The sequence below is a fragment of the Phyllostomus hastatus genome, unplaced genomic scaffold (assembly GCF_019186645.2).
Source record: "Phyllostomus hastatus isolate PE091 unplaced genomic scaffold, TTU_PhHast_1.1 phas_contig_150, whole genome shotgun sequence".
Classification (NCBI taxonomy): Eukaryota; Metazoa; Chordata; class Mammalia; order Chiroptera; family Phyllostomidae; genus Phyllostomus; species Phyllostomus hastatus.
Genome location: NW_025333611.1, coordinates 19,306,083 through 19,324,765, shown reverse-complemented (window position 1 = coordinate 19,324,765; position 18,683 = coordinate 19,306,083). Strand labels below are relative to the sequence as shown.

The 18,683-nt window shown below is 47.2% G+C and overlaps 1 protein-coding gene and 1 long non-coding RNA gene across 3 annotated transcripts in view; one reads left to right on the top strand and one right to left on the bottom strand.

The window, feature by feature from the left end:
- Positions 1-3,771: 3,771 nt before the first annotated feature.
- On the bottom strand, positions 3,772-8,644 carry LOC123813232. The gene is made up of 3 exons (XR_006784693.1): positions 8,083-8,644; positions 4,969-5,137; positions 3,772-4,699 (listed from the first exon to the last, which is right to left on the bottom strand). It is a non-coding gene; the product is annotated as an uncharacterized LOC123813232 (long non-coding RNA).
- The window catches only part of SLC36A1 (solute carrier family 36 member 1), a 45,035-nt gene continuing 33,632 nt past the window's right edge, over positions 7,281-18,683 (top strand). Inside the window, exons 1-2 of one of the 2 annotated variants that reach the window (XM_045830225.1) lie at positions 7,281-7,497; positions 18,480-18,627. In XM_045830225.1, coding sequence (XP_045686181.1) covers positions 18,485-18,627 — 143 coding nt within the window. In that variant the 5' untranslated portion in view covers positions 7,281-7,497; positions 18,480-18,484. Of the gene's footprint in view, positions 7,498-18,366; positions 18,628-18,683 lie in introns of those variants that run through there. The other variant, XM_045830224.1, reaches the window with a different exon arrangement.

Sequence of the window (18,683 nt, the reverse complement as noted above, 5' to 3'; positions counted from 1 at the left end):
GGCACTGCCCGCACACCTCCACCTGGCTGTGCTGCCCATCGGGAGCTGGGCCTCCAGCACGAGCCCTTCTCTATACACGAGCCCGGCACCTGCAGCTCTGTGTTCTGCTGCGGCTCTGCCGTGCTGTTGAGGCCTGGGGAAGGTACGGCTCCGTTTGCCCCCTTGGGGAGTGGGCACTGGACCCCGGAGGGCTTCTGAGAGACTGAGGATGCAGGAACTGTGCTTTTCACCCCCCTGGGCCTCCTGGGGGCCGAGGCCCAGGCAGGGCGCATGCGGACAGCCTCCCCACTTGACATCCTCATAGAGGGGGCGCCAAATGGGGTTTAGGTAATCACGACAATCGTTTATGATCCTTTAAACAGAAGGCCTTGCTTCTTTCATTCTTATATGACAGTTTGGAAAGTTGGTGTGCGTCAGAATCAGTTGCGGGGGGAGCGGCGCAGAGAGACCCCGACTCACTGAAGTAGAGAGAACGTGGGCCTTTGTGTTCTTGCCAAGTCCTCCAGGGGTTCCTGGCAAGCTCCGCTGCTCCCTGGGGCAGGAAGAATTGCCCCTCTTTAATAGACTAGAGAATCAAGGAGGATAGCCTGTGGGTCTTTGCAGCCTGGGGCTGATTACTGTGACTCTGCCCCCTGCTGAGATGATAATGTCTCACGTGTATTGAGTCAGCTCTACGTGCCTTGCTCTAGACTAATCCTGACATTTCAGGGGTAGCCTGGGATTCCACAGGGTAAGGATTCCGTCCTACAAGGCCTCCCCTCCCACTTCTGACGCCAGCAGAAGAGCCCAGGCTCTTACCTGTGTTTCTGACGGACTGGCTATCAATGGAAGGTCCCAACAGCCCCTCCAACTCAGAACGCCCACCCCAAGTTCAGGTCGTTACCTGTGCTTCTGATCAATTGGCTGTGGATCAGAGGTTCGTATAACCCCCTCCTTGGGTTTGATGGATTTGCTAGAACAGTTCACAGAACTCAGGGAGACATGCTACTTACTAGATCACTGGTTTATTGTAAAAAGATACAACCCAGGAAGAGTCAGATGGAAGAGAAGCGTAGGGCGAGGCGTCTCCCTGCATCTCCACGTGTTCACCACCTCGGAAGCTCTCCACTTCCTGCCCTCCTGGGTTTGTGTGGAGGCTTTGTTAGTCACAATTGATTAAGTCATGGGCCACTTGTGATTGGTGCCACCTCCAGCCCCTCTCTCCTTCCCAGAGGTCAGGACGGGAATGAAGTTTCTGTCTAAGTCACGTGGTTGGTTCCCTTGGCAGCCAACAACCAACTCCCATCCTTAGGTGCCTCCCAAAAGTCACCTTCACCGATTAACATAGCTAAAGACCCTCTCGACACTTAGGAAATTCCAAGAGTTTTGGAAGCTGGGTGTTAGGAATTGTTGACAAAGACCAAATAGAAATGAGAAATATATTTTAGTCACTTGAATGGGCAAATAATTTATTTCTTATAATGGGCTGGGGGGAGGGGGGGAAGGCAGCATGAATAATGCATCCGAGTACAGATCAGAAGATTATATTTGTTACAAATCCCGACACTGCAGTAAGGAAGGCCCTGTTATCACAAGCATTTCACAGGTGAGTGTGGAGGAGAGACGGGTCCATGACCAGACCGCTGAGTGATGCTATGACCCAGACCCCGGCCTGGAGGGAGGTTGTTTTCCACAGACCTCCCTGGGGGACTATGTTGATATTAATCACCTTGTGTTCTGATGCAAACCACACTACTCTCTGGCCTCCAGGTATGGGCTGGGTGTGGCAAACACTCTGGTTGTCCTGGCCTGGTCAAGCATGAGAAGCAATTTCCCATACCTGGTAGCAGCCACATACTTGCACACATGCGTATTCCGCCCTGCCCCCCTTCCCTGTATAATTTTCTGACACTGGCTAAGTGGTTCAGGGACAACTTGCAGTTGTCCAAGACACACCTGGTTTGTAAGTTTCCCTCCATAAACCGCCAATTACCAAATTGGAGTGGCCAGCCTCTTTCTTCCTTTTTTTTTCTGCCCTCCACTTAGGAAGGTGGAATTTCGGTCTGGGGGCCTTTCCCTGTGTCTGTGCATTGTAGCAATTGGTGAGCCAGCCAGCAGCCCTATGAAATGGGCCTTGGGAAAGAGACATCAGTAGGGAAATCCTGAGCTGGCCTTCTGCTTCTATGTGGGAGCAGTGTCCCGTATGTTTAGAGGCATGTGGGCCTCCAGGAGAGGATGGAGAAGCCCTGAAAACCCTGGCTAGTCTCATGCACCTGTTTAAGGAGTTGCGCAGTGCACACTGTGGCAGGAAGGAAAGCACGTGGCTGCAGCTGTGGGCTGACCTCTCTCATGGGTGGTTCAGCTGGCCACAGACACCCAGCTGGAGGCAGAAGCCAGTGGAGCAGAAGCTTGTCACTTGGCCTCACTGAGAGGGCGCAAGCTGCCATGACCTAAGGTCAAAGCGTTTGTGACTCAGCCAAACTGGGATACAAAGCACTGGGATCCATAGGAAAGTGAGGACAGGGAGAAAGTGGACACTGCAGGAGGAGATGGCAGGACGGATGACACACCCCATGCCATCTGACCTTTGATTCTGAGGAAAGAAAAAGTGCAGCAGTAGCAAGGCAAGACAGCCTCCAGAGCAAGAGACTGAGGGTGAGGGAACACACATCCCTGAACTCTTTAACAGAGGCACCGCATTTCAGCAAAGACCAGGTAAAGGATTCCCACTGAGCTCACATGGCCATGGGACAACAGGGGTGATGGTGTTTCCCTGACCATCAGGAGCCTGGAGCATGAGTAACATCATCGTGCACCCTAGACTGTAACAGGAAAGTCGCCTCATTCTGTCCATTGGGTGCTCTCCCCACCACTCCTCCAAGACGACCAGGCCTTCAGTTCCCCAACCCCAGAGAACACACCTGGCATTTACACCATGTAAGGGCAGACTTTACAGACCTCTGTGGAAGAATTTCACCTTCAAGGACAAGTAATTAACACAGTGCTGAGAGCCAAGACCAACTGGGAGCCTGTTAGTTTACTGCCACTGCAGAGAATGGTGATGGTTGAACAATGCCAACTACCAGGATGGCACAGGGAACAGGGGAGACTGTCCAAGAACTCCACCGAGTGGCGTTGTATGCCCTGTTCACAATGTGTTTACCAGCTCATTGCAGCCAGTAAAAAGCCAGATGCCTCTGGGAGGATGACAGTAGACTGCAGAGAACTAACTAAAGCCGTGCCTCGTACTCATGCAGCTCTGCCTAATGTTGCTACCATATTAAACCCATCTGCAGATACCAGCAGTCTCTGGGGACGTGCTGAGGGTCAGCAGGGCTGGCCCTCTGGTATGGGTCCTCCTGTGTGGGTTGCATACCAAAACACAAGGTGGAAACTGGGAATTGTCAAGATTGCCTTGAATAATCACGTAAACACCCTACAACACAGGAATGTGTTTAGAGGCCGTACAGGAGGAAAAATGGCACACGTGTCTCCCGGCTCTAGAATCTCACTTAGGAGTGCTGAGAGCCTCACTGCAGGGAGGCATGAGAGTGACGGAGACCTACAGAGAAGGCGGTGGAGCCACGTTTCCCATCTCAGCTCCTTCAGGGGCAGCTATTCAATGAGTTGGACTATGGGGTGAAACTGCCTGCGCTTTAGAAATAGTGCGCTCCGTCCTGGCTGGTGTAGCTCAGTGGATTGAACCAAAGGGTCACTGGTTCGATTCTCAGTCAGGGCACATGCCTCGGTTGCAGGCCAGGTCCCCAGTCAGGGGATGCATGAGAAGTGATCACACATTGATGTTTCTTTCTCTCTTTCTCCCACCCTTCCCCTCTCTCTCAAAATAAATAAATAAAATCTGAAAAAAAAAAGAAGTAGTGTGCTCTCTCTTTTTCATAACTGAATGTGTATGAGGTCTGAGAACGCATGATGTGTATGTTCGAAAAGCTGGCCTGGGTTTCAGGAGATCTGAGTCCTCACTGAGCCTCACTCACTAACTGTCTAGGTCGCCTTACGTCCCCGAACCTCCTTTGCCTCACGTGTACATTGGGGACATGCTCTGTATCTGCCAAAAGGCAGGGGCTGCATCTGATGGCCTCGGAAAGATGGTGATCGTGACGTGCTGACCATATAGGGCTCATTTTTTAAAAGCCAAAGGTAGGAAAAATGAAAGTGCTTCTTCATGGATATAAGACAGAGAAAAGGTTAGTAATTGTGTCAGCGCAATGCTCAAAAAGCCTTTAGTGATATCCCATTGCCTACAGTAAAGAGTTCCACACTTAAGCCCGGGGTTCAAAGCCCACTGAATTTCAAGTCCACTTTCCTGCCATCTCGTCTCACAGCAGTCCCTCCTTCGGTCTTTGCTCCATGTGTCCAATGTCGCACCGCACCAACCAGGCCATCAGAGCCATCCCCTGAGCACACCGTACACCTTCGCAATCAATGCCTGTTGCATGAGCTGCTCCCTCTGCCCAGAATGTCCTTTTCCTCTCGGTAATCGCTCACGTTCCTGCTCAAAGCTGTTCAGGTCTCAGAGGCTCTTGCTACGCTTCTCTGTTCCCTGGTCACAATCCCTTCTCCTTCTTTTGCATTCCTGCAACACTGGGTCATCACCAGGTTCCAGACAGAATATAATTGGTGGTGTGTGAGGTGAGGGAAGGGGTCCAACCATGTCAGGATTCCTTGACCGGGTTCTCTGTCTTGCAGCGGGTAGACGGGGCTGCAACAAAAACAAATCAGACGTGTGTCTAAACCACTTAGTGCAGGGGGAACATTCGATACATACCTGCTATTCTTTCCTCTCCTTCCTCTTAATGATCGGTGTGAGTTACTCAGAAAACTAAGTTACCACCTTATATTTTTCTAAATATCTATTGTTTATACAGTAGATTAAGAACATGAATTTCTGTTCTTTAGGGCCATAGAGTTAAGCTAAGCCAGCTCCACCTGCACGTCATCCTTCTGGCTCTGAGGCCTGAGCTCACTCACCAGCAGCTGGAGTGGTTTCGGATGGTGCTCGCACAGGTGGTGGGCCCAGAAACTTAAGGTAGCCCAAGGCCCCAAGACCTCTGTACAGGGTGGTGACCGAAAGCATCCCCCTGCACAGGATGACTGGAAACTGGGCAGGGTCTCGCATCTTGTATTCCAGAGGCAAAACCTGTGAATGGAATGGCCATAATTACACAGAGGTCCCCATTTATGTACAGACCCCATTTACCCATTGTTTATTATTCTAAATGCATGCATCTCATCCATCACAAAGCGTGAGAGGAAAAAACTCCAAACTCCAAAACACAGCACCTCTAAGTACAAGGAATTATACCAATATCAGTATATTGATAATATGAATTATATCAGTAATACGAATATATATCAATAATAAGAATTATAACAAGATCAGTTACAGAAACAACTTCAAAGTGCTCTAGTCCAGCCATCCATACTTGAGTATCCTATTCCATGCTCAGGACAGGCTCTTCGGCTGAGCAGCTTTGTGGTCCATGGATGAAGGTGACTGCTGCTGTTGATTGATGTGACGGAAAATCGCAGTTAAAATGTACAGGCTTGTGTCTTCAAAGGAGTTGTGCTTCTGAGCTAAGACCACCAGGGGGCGCTCCAACCCTAATTTGAGGCCTGGGAGGTGTCCTTCCAGCAGTAATGAAGGTGTGCATAATTTTGGATTCCTTTGGCTAGGGTGGGTGGGGGTGAGGACTAGAGGGAAGAGTACCATACACACTGGAATAAGCAATAGTTCCTAACCAAAGGATGGAATCGGAATATAAATTGTACTGGCACCAGGACTGAAGAAACCTGCTTCCTTATTTGTGGTATGATTTAGTCGTCTAGAAAAATACATACTCATCCTTTATTCCAGCTCCAGTTACCTGTGATTCTGTGTCTCAGAATCAGCTCTGTTGGGGACATCACCTCTGAATAATGGTCCAGCCAACCCTGTCCCCTGGGAAGGCCAATCACCCCCCAGTTGAGAACCACCGCTCTGGATTCTATACTTGTTCCGACTAAATTCTGCTTCCTCTCTAGGAAGCACTGAGTTCTCACCAGTAGTTTTACACCACGTGGTATAACAAGGGAGGAGTTATTGGCCCTATTTAAAAGCATGACTTACCCAGGGTCACATGGCCAGTGAGTTGCAAACTTAAACTCTGCCCAATCTTTATCCCTGATGTCTTTTTTCTTTTTTCAAGTCTTGCCATGATGTCCATGGGATCAGCTCCTCAGAAACCCTCCCCTCACATTTCTGAAGTGACCTGGCCCCTCTATATCAGTTATGATTTCTACTGATGTTTTCCCTAATTATAGTTGTTTGGTTCATGGGTGGCACCTGACTCAAGGTGAACCAATGAATGCCTTCCCTGGATTTTTTGGAAACAGAGCATCAGCTTAGTCTCTGATGCCTAAAATGCTAAAATGTAAAATGCAAGAGCCCTGGACAGAGTGGGCTGGCATCAAGAGAAAGAAATGAAGGCAATGCATGAGCACTGGAATGAGCAGAGACACTGGAACCCTGATGGCGCCTGACTTCTGGGTTTATGCTCCTACTAAAGCCTTCCTCCCTCAGGATCCCTCTGGGGACTTGGCTGTCCGGAGAACGTTCTCAGGATCTTTCTCATGCAGTCTCCTTTTGTTCACCGGTTACTTCAACTTGAGTTGAACCAGAGTGCTCATTAGGAGTTCCACCACTGTGCCCTTCTGGTGCAAGGGCAGCACATCTGACCTCAGAGTTGTTCTTCTCGCCCCCCAACAAAATACCTACTTGTTGGGTAACAAACAAAAGCAACAGCCAAACAACAACAACAACAACAAAAAAACCCAACAATCAAACAAACAAGAACCCTTCTTAATATCAGTCATATGCTCCTAAAAATTTGATGATTTGTTCAAGCACATTAACTGATAAGTAAGTTCCTATTATTTTAAATAGAAAAAAAAAGGTCACAGGGCACATCAATCTCAAATACATAGCATTAACAAATAAGTTTGTGTACATTTTTAAAACGTGATTAGATGACTTTTTAAAACACGTATTATTGACTATAAATGCAATATGTGCTTGGGACGTATTAAAGGAAATATAGCAAGGACAAAAACGACCTTTCAAAAGCCCGCACTCAGGGTACTGTGCGCTTCAACTTGGGACTCTCCGCGCATGCTCTGAGGCCAACACCCCGCCCAGTTCCCGTTTCGCGTATCCAGCCCCCAAGGAACACAGTTCTTCCTGCAGTGGCAGCAATCGGTCGCCAGGGGGTGCTGCGCAGCCGCGTCCTGGAGCACCGCGAGAGGGGAGGGGCTGCGGCTCGCGGAGGCTTCCGACCCCCGCCTCTGGTTTGGGCGCCTGGGTCACGTGGCGAGGCCCGGAAGCGGCTGTGGGGTAGCTCTGGGAGATGGGGAGACCTCCGCGCTGAGGCGGGGTGAGGTGCACTGCACTGACGCTGGAGTCCCAGCCGGAGTCCCAGCCATAGCCGAGCCGGAGCCGGAGCCGGAACCGGAACCCGAGCGGTGAGTCCGCGCGCTGCCAGGCTGTGGCTGGGGAGGCCAGCCAGCGCCTTCCTCGGGGCGCCGCGGATGCTCAGGGTCCGGCACCGGCCGCCTGGGATGCGGCTCCGAATCTCCCGGGCTCCTCGGCCGCAGCGGCGGTACCCCGCGGCCACCCCTCCTGGGAGGAGGCGACCCGGAGACTCCCTTGTCCACCACGCTCTCCCCCTCGACCTACCCGTTCTATTTGACAGGTGGGGGAACTCAGGTCCCGAGAGGGGAAACATCACCCAGACGACCAGCCGGGGCGTCTGACACGCTTCCGAAAGGAGTCCGGCCGTCGCCGGCTGGTCGCGCGCAAGTCACCGGCCCTGTGTGGGAGCTGCTCGGTGGGGACCCGCTAATTGTGGGTCTTCGGGTCGTAGAATACCAGCCAGACCTGCAGGGACTTTGGAAATCATCTGCTGCACCGCCCCCCGGCGCCCCCACCCCAGCGCAGTCGGGAAAATCGTGGCCCAGGAAGGGGCAGGGCTTGCCTAAGGCCACCCAGGGAGCGAGTCGCAGCGCCGCGCCTGGGAGCCCGGTCTCCCTGAGTTCAGCAGCAGTTACCTGTCCACCGCACCGCCTCCTGCAGAAAACTTGACACGTGGAAGGCACCTTCTCCCGGGCCCCTTGTCTCTTATTCCTCTCCCTGTTTTCCGCTCTCCGTTCTCCACCGCCCCATTGGGTTGCCTCTGGGCGTGGTTCCCTGCTTGGTGTGGACGATTTTTTTCTGCGAACTCATCATTCTTTAGGTTTTGTTTCCAGCCGTCCTGCGATTTTGTCGTAAATCCTGCCAAAATAGGACCTGGGAGTCGGAGTGAGCTCCTGGAGGGCAGGCTACTCCCCGCTGAGGTGGTGGAGAGCCCTGGCGTTAACGCCGAGCGCACGCAGATGGTTGCTTTTTTTTTTCCCCCGTGGCTGGTCCGATTCGGGGATGGTGATGATTTCAGTGGATGCTTTGCCGTTGTTTGAGGCTTGCCGAAATGAGATGACAGCGCAGTGTAATGGAAAGAACCGAGATTGGGAAAGCTCTTGTTCTCGCTCTGACACTCGGCGCTGCAACCTTGGGTGACCCCGGTCCGCGCTTGGATTTAGGTTTCCCAGCCCGTACAAGAGACGGGGTCGAATCCCCCAGGGCCTCTTCTGCCCTGACATGCTCTCCGTCGAGGTCTGCTTTCTAATCAGAGAGTTTCTTCTCGCCGGTGCACATTAGTGTCTGCCTTGCAAAAGACTTGTCCAGCAAGCAGTTTCCCTACTTCTTTTTTTCCAGGTTGCCATGAAATCCTCCCCGTCTTTCTTCCTGTCTCTGCTCTGGGGCCAAGCTAAATGAAGACGGCAGAAAATGAGTTTGACCGTCTCTTTTTTATTATTTAAATATGATCAAGGACCTCTTTGACTCTTGTCAGGAGACCAGTCGACAGTAATCAGCTTGGACATGGAGAGCACATGCTCTTTAACGATGTTCTTGAAGTCGGGAAGTAAGAGGACTCGAAAGGCTTGGCGGTTCGCTCCGTGTCGGAGACCAGCTGTCTGGGGTGGAGGCTGTGTGCCGCGGAGGCTGCTCTGGTGACGGCATTACGTCCCTCTCCCTTTGTTTTCTGATTGTGCCGTTTGCAATGGCCTGCTCTCGTGTTCTTGTTTTCCCCTGACTGGCCAGTCGGCCTCATCCTTGTGGCAGCTTGAAGTGCTCAGAGCGGTCTTCTTCTATTTTAAAGGTAGTGTAAGGAGGTGGATTCGTTTCTTTTGCAATAGTCCAGAGATGACAACCAGGACCAGTGGCTGGAAGTGCCATATGGGAAGTGGTTTTTGGGGTGACCCTAAGAACTTTCAAAGAATTAGCATTTTCTCACATTGCAGCACAGTGCATGGAGGGCCCTGTCACCAGAGCTAATTGTCACTGGTCGATTACTTTTGGGGATGTTGTGGATTATTGTGTATTGTGGGTGGAGTGTTGGAGTCAAGTTTTAAGTTTTCTTCCAGGTCAGAGGTTCTGTGCGGTTCTAGGGCTGAACTAGTTAGCATGTGGGATGTGCGGTAGAACAGATAGGTGCTCACTTTGGGGAACAATTCACTTTCCCCCTTGCTTCAGATAGCTATTCTCATGTTAAGTGCTTTTTCATTTCTCTTTTTAATCCCCCCTTTCCCTGCCAGTGAGTATCTCTTCTTTAAATTCTTATGTCTTCAAGAGTTGGAGGCTGAAGAGTCATTGCTGTTAACACATTTCTTCTTCCCACCTTGACCTGAAGCAAGATCCTGGAACTGGGTTGAGTCAATAGACTTTGGGGCCTACTTTTGGAATTTTTTTTAATCCTCATCTGAGGATATGCTCATTGATTTTAGAGAGAAGGGGAGAGAGGGAGAAAATTAGGGAGAGAGGGAAAGAGGGAGAGAGACAGACAGACAGAGAAACCTCGATGTGAGAGAGAGACGTTGATTGGTTGCCTTTCATACATGCCCTGACCTGGGATCGACCCCGCAACCCAGGTTGCCCTGACCCAGAAATTGAACCTGCGACCTTTCAGTGTATGGGGTGATGATTCAGCCAACTGAGCCACATCAGCCAGGGCTTTGGGGTCTACTTGGTAGACTGGTCCTGATAACACCTTCCAGAAGTGGGTGACCAACTAACCACTAACACCTAACTTTGCTCTTTGTCGAATAGAAGAAATTCATACTGAGTCTGTTTCCTTCAGCCCAGGCCTGAGAGGAATCCTGAGCCTCCTTCCTTTGGCCAGGCCTCACTGGCTGGGTCTGAGCACACAAATCCAGCCTGTGTTGGATGGGTGTGGGACCTGGTGGATGGGGCATTGTGAGTGTACCAAAAGGGAAGCCACGTGCTGCTGCATTTGGTGCGGTCTCTTCTTTTATTTCCCAAACATTTCCCTTGGAAGCCTTGATACCCAGGGCCAGTTCTCAATGACCCTCTCTAGTAAGAAAGACTCCTCTGTGCTTCCCTTTTCCATGAAATTCACAAATCTGTCTGTCTGGGTTTGTAGGATGCTCACAGCACATAGATCACCATTCTCATGCTGGGGACCTGGCTCAGCACTCCAGAGTGATGGAATGGAGGAACTATGGCAGTGCTTAATATATAAAGTGAACTTTCTGACTCCCTGTCCTTGAACTTCTCTGCAGTAATCGTTACAATTGCTACCATTAATGAGGGTCCATTAGGGACCAAACAACATATCACATCTTTTCTTTCTACCTTTATAACAGTATTGTTATGTAGGTATTATTAACAACATTTTTCAGATGAGGAAACTGAGGCAAAGGGATATTAATTTGCTCAAGGTCACCAAACTAAGCTCTGAACTCATGTACTTTTTATTATGCAGAATTCCCTCAGCAGACCCAATCCTGTCTAGTTTTTGATCTGAGGGAGATTTTAGAGAGGGTAGATCATTTATGGTATGGTAGAGAACACTGGACCGGGAATCTGGTGTGCTAGATTCTAATCCCAGATCTTTATCCAGCTGGGGTTTTGGTTTTCTCACCTCTAAATGGGACTTTGGAGGCCAGTCTTCTGTAAATCACACCTGGTCCTAACCCTCAGTGATTTTTATGACCGTGGGTAAAAAGCAAGTGCATTTGCCTAGTCAGCTCCTTCTGTACGGAGCCCGCTGAGCTCAGCAGCTGTCTGGTGACTGCCCTCACACCAGCCTCTTTCAGGCAGGAGTCTGTTTGTGGAATGTACTTCTGTCATAGGTTAGATGGAGTCCTATCTGATGCTCTTTAAAAATAAATCATGTGGCAAAGAGCCCCACTCTAAGACACATCAGAATTACAATGCCAAAGGTTAAAAATCAAGAGAGGATCTTAAAAGCAGCAAGAGAAAGGAAGTTAGTTAGTTACAGGGTAGTTCCCATAAGACTATCAGTTGATTTCTCAAAAGAAAGTTTGCAGGCTAGAAGGATTGGCAAGAAATATTCAAAGTCATGAAAAGCAGGGGCCTACAGCCACAATTGCTCTAACCAGCAAAGTTATCATTTAAAATCAAAAGGCAGAAAAAGATCTTCCCAGACAAGAAAAAACTAAAGGAGTTTGTCATCAGCAAAGCATTATTATATGAAATGTTAAAGGGACTTACTTAAGTAAAAGAAGAAGATCAAAACTCTGAACAATAAAATGGCAAAAAAATACATATTTATCAACAATTGAATCTAAAAAAACAAACTAAGCAACCAAGAAGAACAGAAACAGAATCATGGATATGGAGAACGTTTTGATGGGTGCCAGATGGGAGGGGCTGTGGGGGATGGGTGAAGAGCTGAGGGGATTAAGAAGTACAAATAGATAGTTTCAGAATAGCCATGGGGATGTAAAGTGCAGTATAGAATATAGCAGCCAAAGAATTTACAAGCATCACCCACAGACATGAACAATGGTGGGGGGGACTGCCTGAGGGAGTGGGAGGTGCTGGGCGGACAGGGGCAAGGGGGGAAAAATCAGGACAACTTAATAGCATAATCGGTAACATACAATTAAACATAAAATATTTTAAAAAGTAAAAATAAATCATTTGGCAGTCAGAAATTTTCACTTTTCTCCCTGTAGATTACTACATGTAGCAGCACAGTCAGTATCCTTGTTCATGTCTTTGAATTCCAGGAAGAGAGAAGAGAAAATGCAACTAGAGAATTTGCTACTTCTCTGGGTTCCAAAGACCAACCCACAGTAATAGTTTCAGAGTCATGGATGGCAGGTACCTTTAGTCTGCACATGGTACCAACCCATGAACTCTGGTAGGAGGTGTGGTATGGGGTGTACCCATCAGGATGAGATGTAATTGTTTTTAGTGCTTTATATAAATCTACTTGTAACCAAGATAATCTGGTTGATTAAAAATAAAATGATCAGTTGGAGTCAGAAATTTGAGATTTTTTAGCAGTTTTATTGAGATATAATTCACATATCGTTCAACCATTTAAAGTGTACAATTCAATGGCTTTTAGTATATTCACAGAGCTGTGTAACCAAAACCATACTCACTTTTAGAAATTGTCTCCTTAACCATTACCTCTCAATCACTCCCAACTCCCTACCCTAAACTCTGGGCAACTACTAATCTTTCTGTCTGATCCCCCTCTCTAGACTTTCACATGAACAAAATCATTCAATATATGGCCCACGGTGGTTGACTTTGTTTGGTGAGAGTGATCTCTTCAAGGTTCATCCATGTTATAGCATGTGTCAGTATTTCATTTCTTTTTGTTGTTGAATAATTCTGTTGTATGGAGACACAGTATTTCTATTTATCAGGTTATTTCCATTTTTGACCGTTGGGGATAATGCTGCTATGAACATTTGTGTACAAGTTTTTCTGTGGACATATGTTTTCACTTTAATGTGTACTTAGGAATGGAATTGCTGGGTCATGTGGTGAATATGTGTAGCCTTTTGAGGAACTGCCACGTGGTTTCCAAACAACTGCACCATTTCACATTCCCACCAGCAGGACAAGAGGGCACCAGTTTCTTCACATCCTTGCCAGTGCTTGTAATCTGTCTATTTTAGCCATCCTGATAGGTGTGAAGTGGCATCTCATTGTGGCTTCTGATTTGCATTTACCTGGTGGCTAATGATGTTGAATATCTTTTCATGTGCTTATTATCTATTTTCACATCTTTGGTGAAATATCTCTTCAGTTCCTTTGTCCATTTTTATTTGGGTCATCTATTTATTATTGAGTTATAATAGTTCTTTATATGTTCTGGATATAAGTCCTTTATCAAAAATATGATTTACAGAAATTTCCTTGCATTCTGTGACCTTTCTTTCACTTTTTTGAGGGTGTCTTTTGAGACACAAACAAGAAAGTATGCTCTTGTATGCACTTTCCTGTTTAATTTTGATGTCTAATTTACCTTTTTTTTTTTTTGCTTTTGCTGTCATATGTAAGAAGCCATTGCTTAATCCAGTATCATGAAGATTTATGCCTATGTTTTCTTCTAAGAGTTTTATAGTTTTAGCTCCTACATATAGGTCTTTGATCCATTCTGATTTAATTTTTGCATATGATGTGTGGTAGAGTTCCAGTTCACTCTCTTGCGTGTCAGTATTCAGTTGTCCCAGCACCCAATGTTGGAAAGGCTCTTCTTTCCCCGTTGAACTGCCTGGGCGCCCTTGGCGGAAGACTGTAGGTGTGAGACTCTCGGTTCTGTTTCGGCTGATCTATAATGTCTGTCCTTACGCCAGGACTGTATTGTCTTGGTTACTATAGCTTTGTACTGAGTTTTGAAATTGGAAAGTCTTCCAACTTTGTCTTCTTTTCTGAAATTGTTTTGGTTAATCTGGGCTTCTTGAGTTACTATATGAATTTTAGAATCACTTTGTCAATTTCTATAAAAAGGCAGCTGGAATTTTGATAGGGATTCCATTGAATCTATAGATCAATTTAGGGAGTATTACCACCTTAACAATATTAAATCTTCTGATCCATGAATACCGGGATTTTTTTTCATTTATTTAGGTCTTTTTTAATTTCTTTTGATAGTGTTTTGTAGTTTTCATGTAAAAGTCTTACACCTACTTGGCTCAGTTTCTTCCTAAGTATTTCATTCTCTTTGATGCTATAGTAAATGGAACTTTTTTCAATTTAACTTTAAGATTGTTCATTGCAAATGAATAGACATACAACCGCTTTTTGTATATTGACATTGTATCTGCAACTTTGCTGAACTTATTAATTCTGATAATTTTTAGAGGATAATTTTCTATGTGTTTACAAGCCTTCCTTAGAAGTATTGCTTAGCTTTTGGCAGTGAAGCTAACTAACACTTTGGTATTCCCTCTTCCTCCCTCCTCCTCTCTCTCCTCCCTGACCCTCCCATGTGCCCTGAAAGAGACCTACTAACAAGTACAAATGGATTCTCTCTCCTTGGAAGTGACCTTGTTTATTTTTCTGAATTGGGAGTAGAGTCCAATGAGTAAATTCTTAAGTAGCCATCTTGAGAACATTTTAGTATTTTCTAAAGTGCATTTAGGATTTTCAAAAATATGAATCTGATAGGTGGGGAAAAGATACTCTTAAAGTTTTTATTATCAGTGGTCTTCACTGGAAATTAAGGAGATGTAAAAAAAAACAAAACAAGTATAAGGAGCCACCCCTCCATCTAAAAGAGCAAAAATAAAAGTGATAAAATCCAACACTGGCAGGATTATGCAGAGACAGTCATGTCCATATACTGTTAATGACAGTGTCGTTTGTGTGGTAAGAACCATAAAAGAGCCTATTCACCTAGTTCAACACTCAAGGATATGACTCAGAAATTAAGACCTATTCATATGAAATCATTTTAGCTGTGTTATAAGCTAGTTATTCAGAAAGAAAGAAAGAAAGCAAGCCCCACATCTCACTAGTGAAGCAAGGGGACTTGACTTTGGGTGGTGAGTGCACGATGCAGTGTGCAGACGATGGGGTATAGAGTTGTACACTTGAACAGCGTATAGTTTTGTAAACCAGTGTCACCTCAACACATTCAATAAAAAAGTAAAATTAATAAGATTATATATGTGAGAGTGCTTTACAATTTGTAAAACAGGTTATAAAAATGTTTTTTAGCCCTGGCAGGGTAGCTCAGTTGGTTAGAGGATTGTCTTCTATGCCAAGTTTGCAGATTGGATCCTCGGTCAGGGCGCATGCAAGAACCACCAATGAATGCATAAATGAGTGGGCAACATACCTTTCTCTCTTTCTCTCACTCCTTCTCTCTCCTTCCCTCCCTTCCTGTCTCTCTGAAATCAATAAATTTTTTTAAAAATTTGCTATAATTATTATTGCTATTATCCTAAGGTATATATCAATTTCCACCAATATGCAAATCAAATGTAATTAGAAGAAGAAGAGAAAGAAGAAGCACCTTGAAAGAGCAAACAAAAACCCTTCCACATGGCAGGAATGGGCAATTGCAGCAGTAGACTTGGAAACCAGTTTTCGTCAAAGGGAGGCCAGGGGCAGCATGACTTTGAAGGCCAGCACTCAGTGGGGACAGCTAGAAAGCAAGAGGAGGAGGACTTAGTTGTCAGAAGGAACTTTAGGGAGTGACTGTACCTGCCCTCTATCGAACTTGGACCCTTACGGAACAGCTCTGAGAAGGGTTTCTGCTTGGCCTTTTCCAGGGATGGGGAACACACCCTCTCCCAGAGCGAACCATTCCGTCTGGACAACTTGTTTTGATAGAAGGTTCTTCCTTGTGTCGAGCCAAAGCCCTGCCTCCCTTTACATTCCACCTACTCATCCTCTTTCTGACTGACCTTTGAGGCCCCACAGAATGAGTCTTATCCCTAGGACAGCGATTAAAGGCAGTTTGTATACCTCCCAAGTTGCCAGGTCTCCAGGTTGAGCCTTCTCAGTGCTTCCCACCATTCCTTATTTCGTTGGCGGCCATCCCTTTCCTGATCCTGGTGCTGACCCCTGGCTGTGCCATAGTTTGCCATCGTTGTCTTTATCGTGTGCTACCTGGAACAGAGCACCATGTGTCGCAGAACTGCCCAGTGATATGTGCCATCTACCTGGGGTCTTGTCCTAGTGCAGCCTAGGATTGCACTGGCCTTTTTGGCATCTAATATCATTGACTTCTGTTACACTTATCAGCTGAAACCCATATCTAGCATTTTTTTTCCTTTTCAACATTCACAGAGTTGCCAAGCCACATCTCCCACATCCTGCCATTGTTTCTTGGACTTTAGATCTAGAGATGTCAGCTTCTCTTTGAGCAGTTTTTGTTTTTAGCAATAATCTGCTGTGGGTAACTTCAGCTTTTATACACAATATAAAGAGGCACCTTTACAGTGTTTGAAGTGAATTGAGCATCTATACCAAGTAAGCAACAGAGTGCTTTCTTGGTTACTGGGGAGGGATCGGGGAGCTTGTCAGTCCCTGTGTGCGGTCCCTTCTTCCTCTGTAACGCGCGGGATTCACTTGGAAGGCTCTGCTCCTCAGACACTTTCAGTATGCTGGAAGAGACTAGTAATTAGCTGTTGTTTGCATAAATAATTACAGTCGTTGATTCCTGGAATATTAGAGCTAGAGAGTTGCTGAGAGAGATTTTAGTTCACCATCTCCCCCCTTTGCATGTTTGGAACAGAGATCTTAGACATATAGAGAGAATTGTTCAAGTTATTAAGCAAACTGGTGGTAGAGGCAGCTTTAGAACCCAGGTCTTCTAAGTTACATATAAACTAGCTTATTAACTTTTGTCTGAATGGCAGCTTTCCACTACTTCATAATTTTTCTCCTTGGCCCCTTCATGAGTTTAACTGCCCCAGAGCTAGCTGACTTTCTTGAATTCCTCCAGCATGTGAGTGATTGACACCCTCTTAGGTACTTAGCAGAGAAGCTAGGCAGGACCCTCTCTGGGATTTCCAAGCCCTTTGCTGACTTTCTACCAAGTACTTTCCTTGTGAGGTGACACGGGGTCCCACCTCCATTATAGCTGGCGGGAGAAAATGAGGTCACCCTGGGTCACTCAGGTGCCAGGGTGGGGGCAGTTTCTGAAAAGCCCCCTGGGACCGTACCTGCGGGAGCACTCAGCACAGAGCTGTCCTCTGACAGCTAGCTTTGGGTGTTGGGTGGATGGCATGGCTGCGGGAGGTCTGTCTCCTCACAGGTCCCTGAGACAGCACTCAGACGCAGGGCGGGCAGCCAGCCTCAGGCTTGGGCTTAGGAGCAGGCAGTTGTGCTAGTCTGGCACGTGTCAGAGAGGTTTTTATTTGTGATTTGTTATGTTCGTGTACATTTTTCCTCACTCGATTGCAGATTCTTGGAGGGCAGAAAGCTGAGTCTCATTTCATCACAGTGTTCCCTCACTGCTGCTGGCACTGTGTTCAGTGTACGTTTCCAGATTCAGGCGGCGTCAGGAGGTCTGCGTACTGCTTCGCTGCTACCTGCATGGAGCGGAGCGGGCCCCTTCATCTTTTGGGGGGTCGATTCTTCCCCTGTGAAACGAGCAGTTGGAGTGGCTTCTGAAGGCTCTTCTTAGCAACCGTCTCTAGGATTCTGAGGGCCTATACAACTCCCAAAATGAATCTTTATTGTGTATCTTAAAGAAGTCATTCTCCCTTCTGTAGTAGTTACTGAGAAAGTCTACCCAAGGGATACCACCCTCACCATCCTTCCCCAGCACGCAACAGGAAGGGCTGCTTCTTGCACCATCTTTTAAAAATTGGCAAATCTGTGAAAATAAAAAGGGAGAGAGGTTGTGGACGGGAGCTGTTGAGACAAGAGCCAGTGGTGAACACCTCACACGCTCCTGGTCCTCCTCTATTATTTCAGCTGCCGTTTCTCAACAGTCAGGTTTGCTTGCAAGAAAAGAGTCCCAGGGTCAGGGGTGAGAGTCACTGTTGAGCTCTTAAGAGTACAGGAGAGGCCAGAGGCAATGGCAGAGATAAAGAGAAAGTCATTTTCGGCTTTGGGATTTGCTGGGGAATTTGAGCAGACTGGATGATCTGGAAGGTTTTCTCAAAAGCAGCAAGGTTATTTCTCTAACGCTGAAGAAAAATAGGATACAGTTAAGAAGATTCAAGTTCCTGTCTTCTGAGAGCTTGCTCTTGGAAGAGATAGAAGTAGATACAATTTAACTGTTCAAGGTCCAAGAAATTAGCTCCAAGTCAGGGATTGTTAGCCCCAACCTAAGGAACAGGAATATCTTCCTGCAAGTGCCTGTGTGTTCCCCCACCCCTCTCAAGAATGCATCACCTCTGCTCTAGGAGCTCTAGAAACACATGAGTGTGGCACCCACTGGGAAGGCTGGGAGGTGGGAGCTGAGTCAGCACAGTCTGGCCAAGTGAACTTTGCACCTTTTCCATTTTCATAAATACAAGCTCTCACATTGTACTTAATCCATAGTACAGTCACCCTTGAGCTACTGAGGCAATGTCTGCCTCTGCCCCGGAGCCCACCGTGGGCTTGGAGCTAAAGGCCCCAGCCACTGGAGGTCTTAGCACTGACCCTGTCCCCACAGCTACCATGTCCACACAGAGGCTTCGGAACGAGGACTACCCTGACTACAGCTCCACCGACGTGAGCCCGGAGGAGAGCCCGTCCGAGGGTCTGAACAACTTCTCTTCCCCGAGCTCCTACCAGCGATTTGGGGAAAGCAGCAGCACAACGTGAGTAGCTGTTCCTTCTACCCTCCTTCAAGTCCCTGAGTTCTGTCTCAGTAACA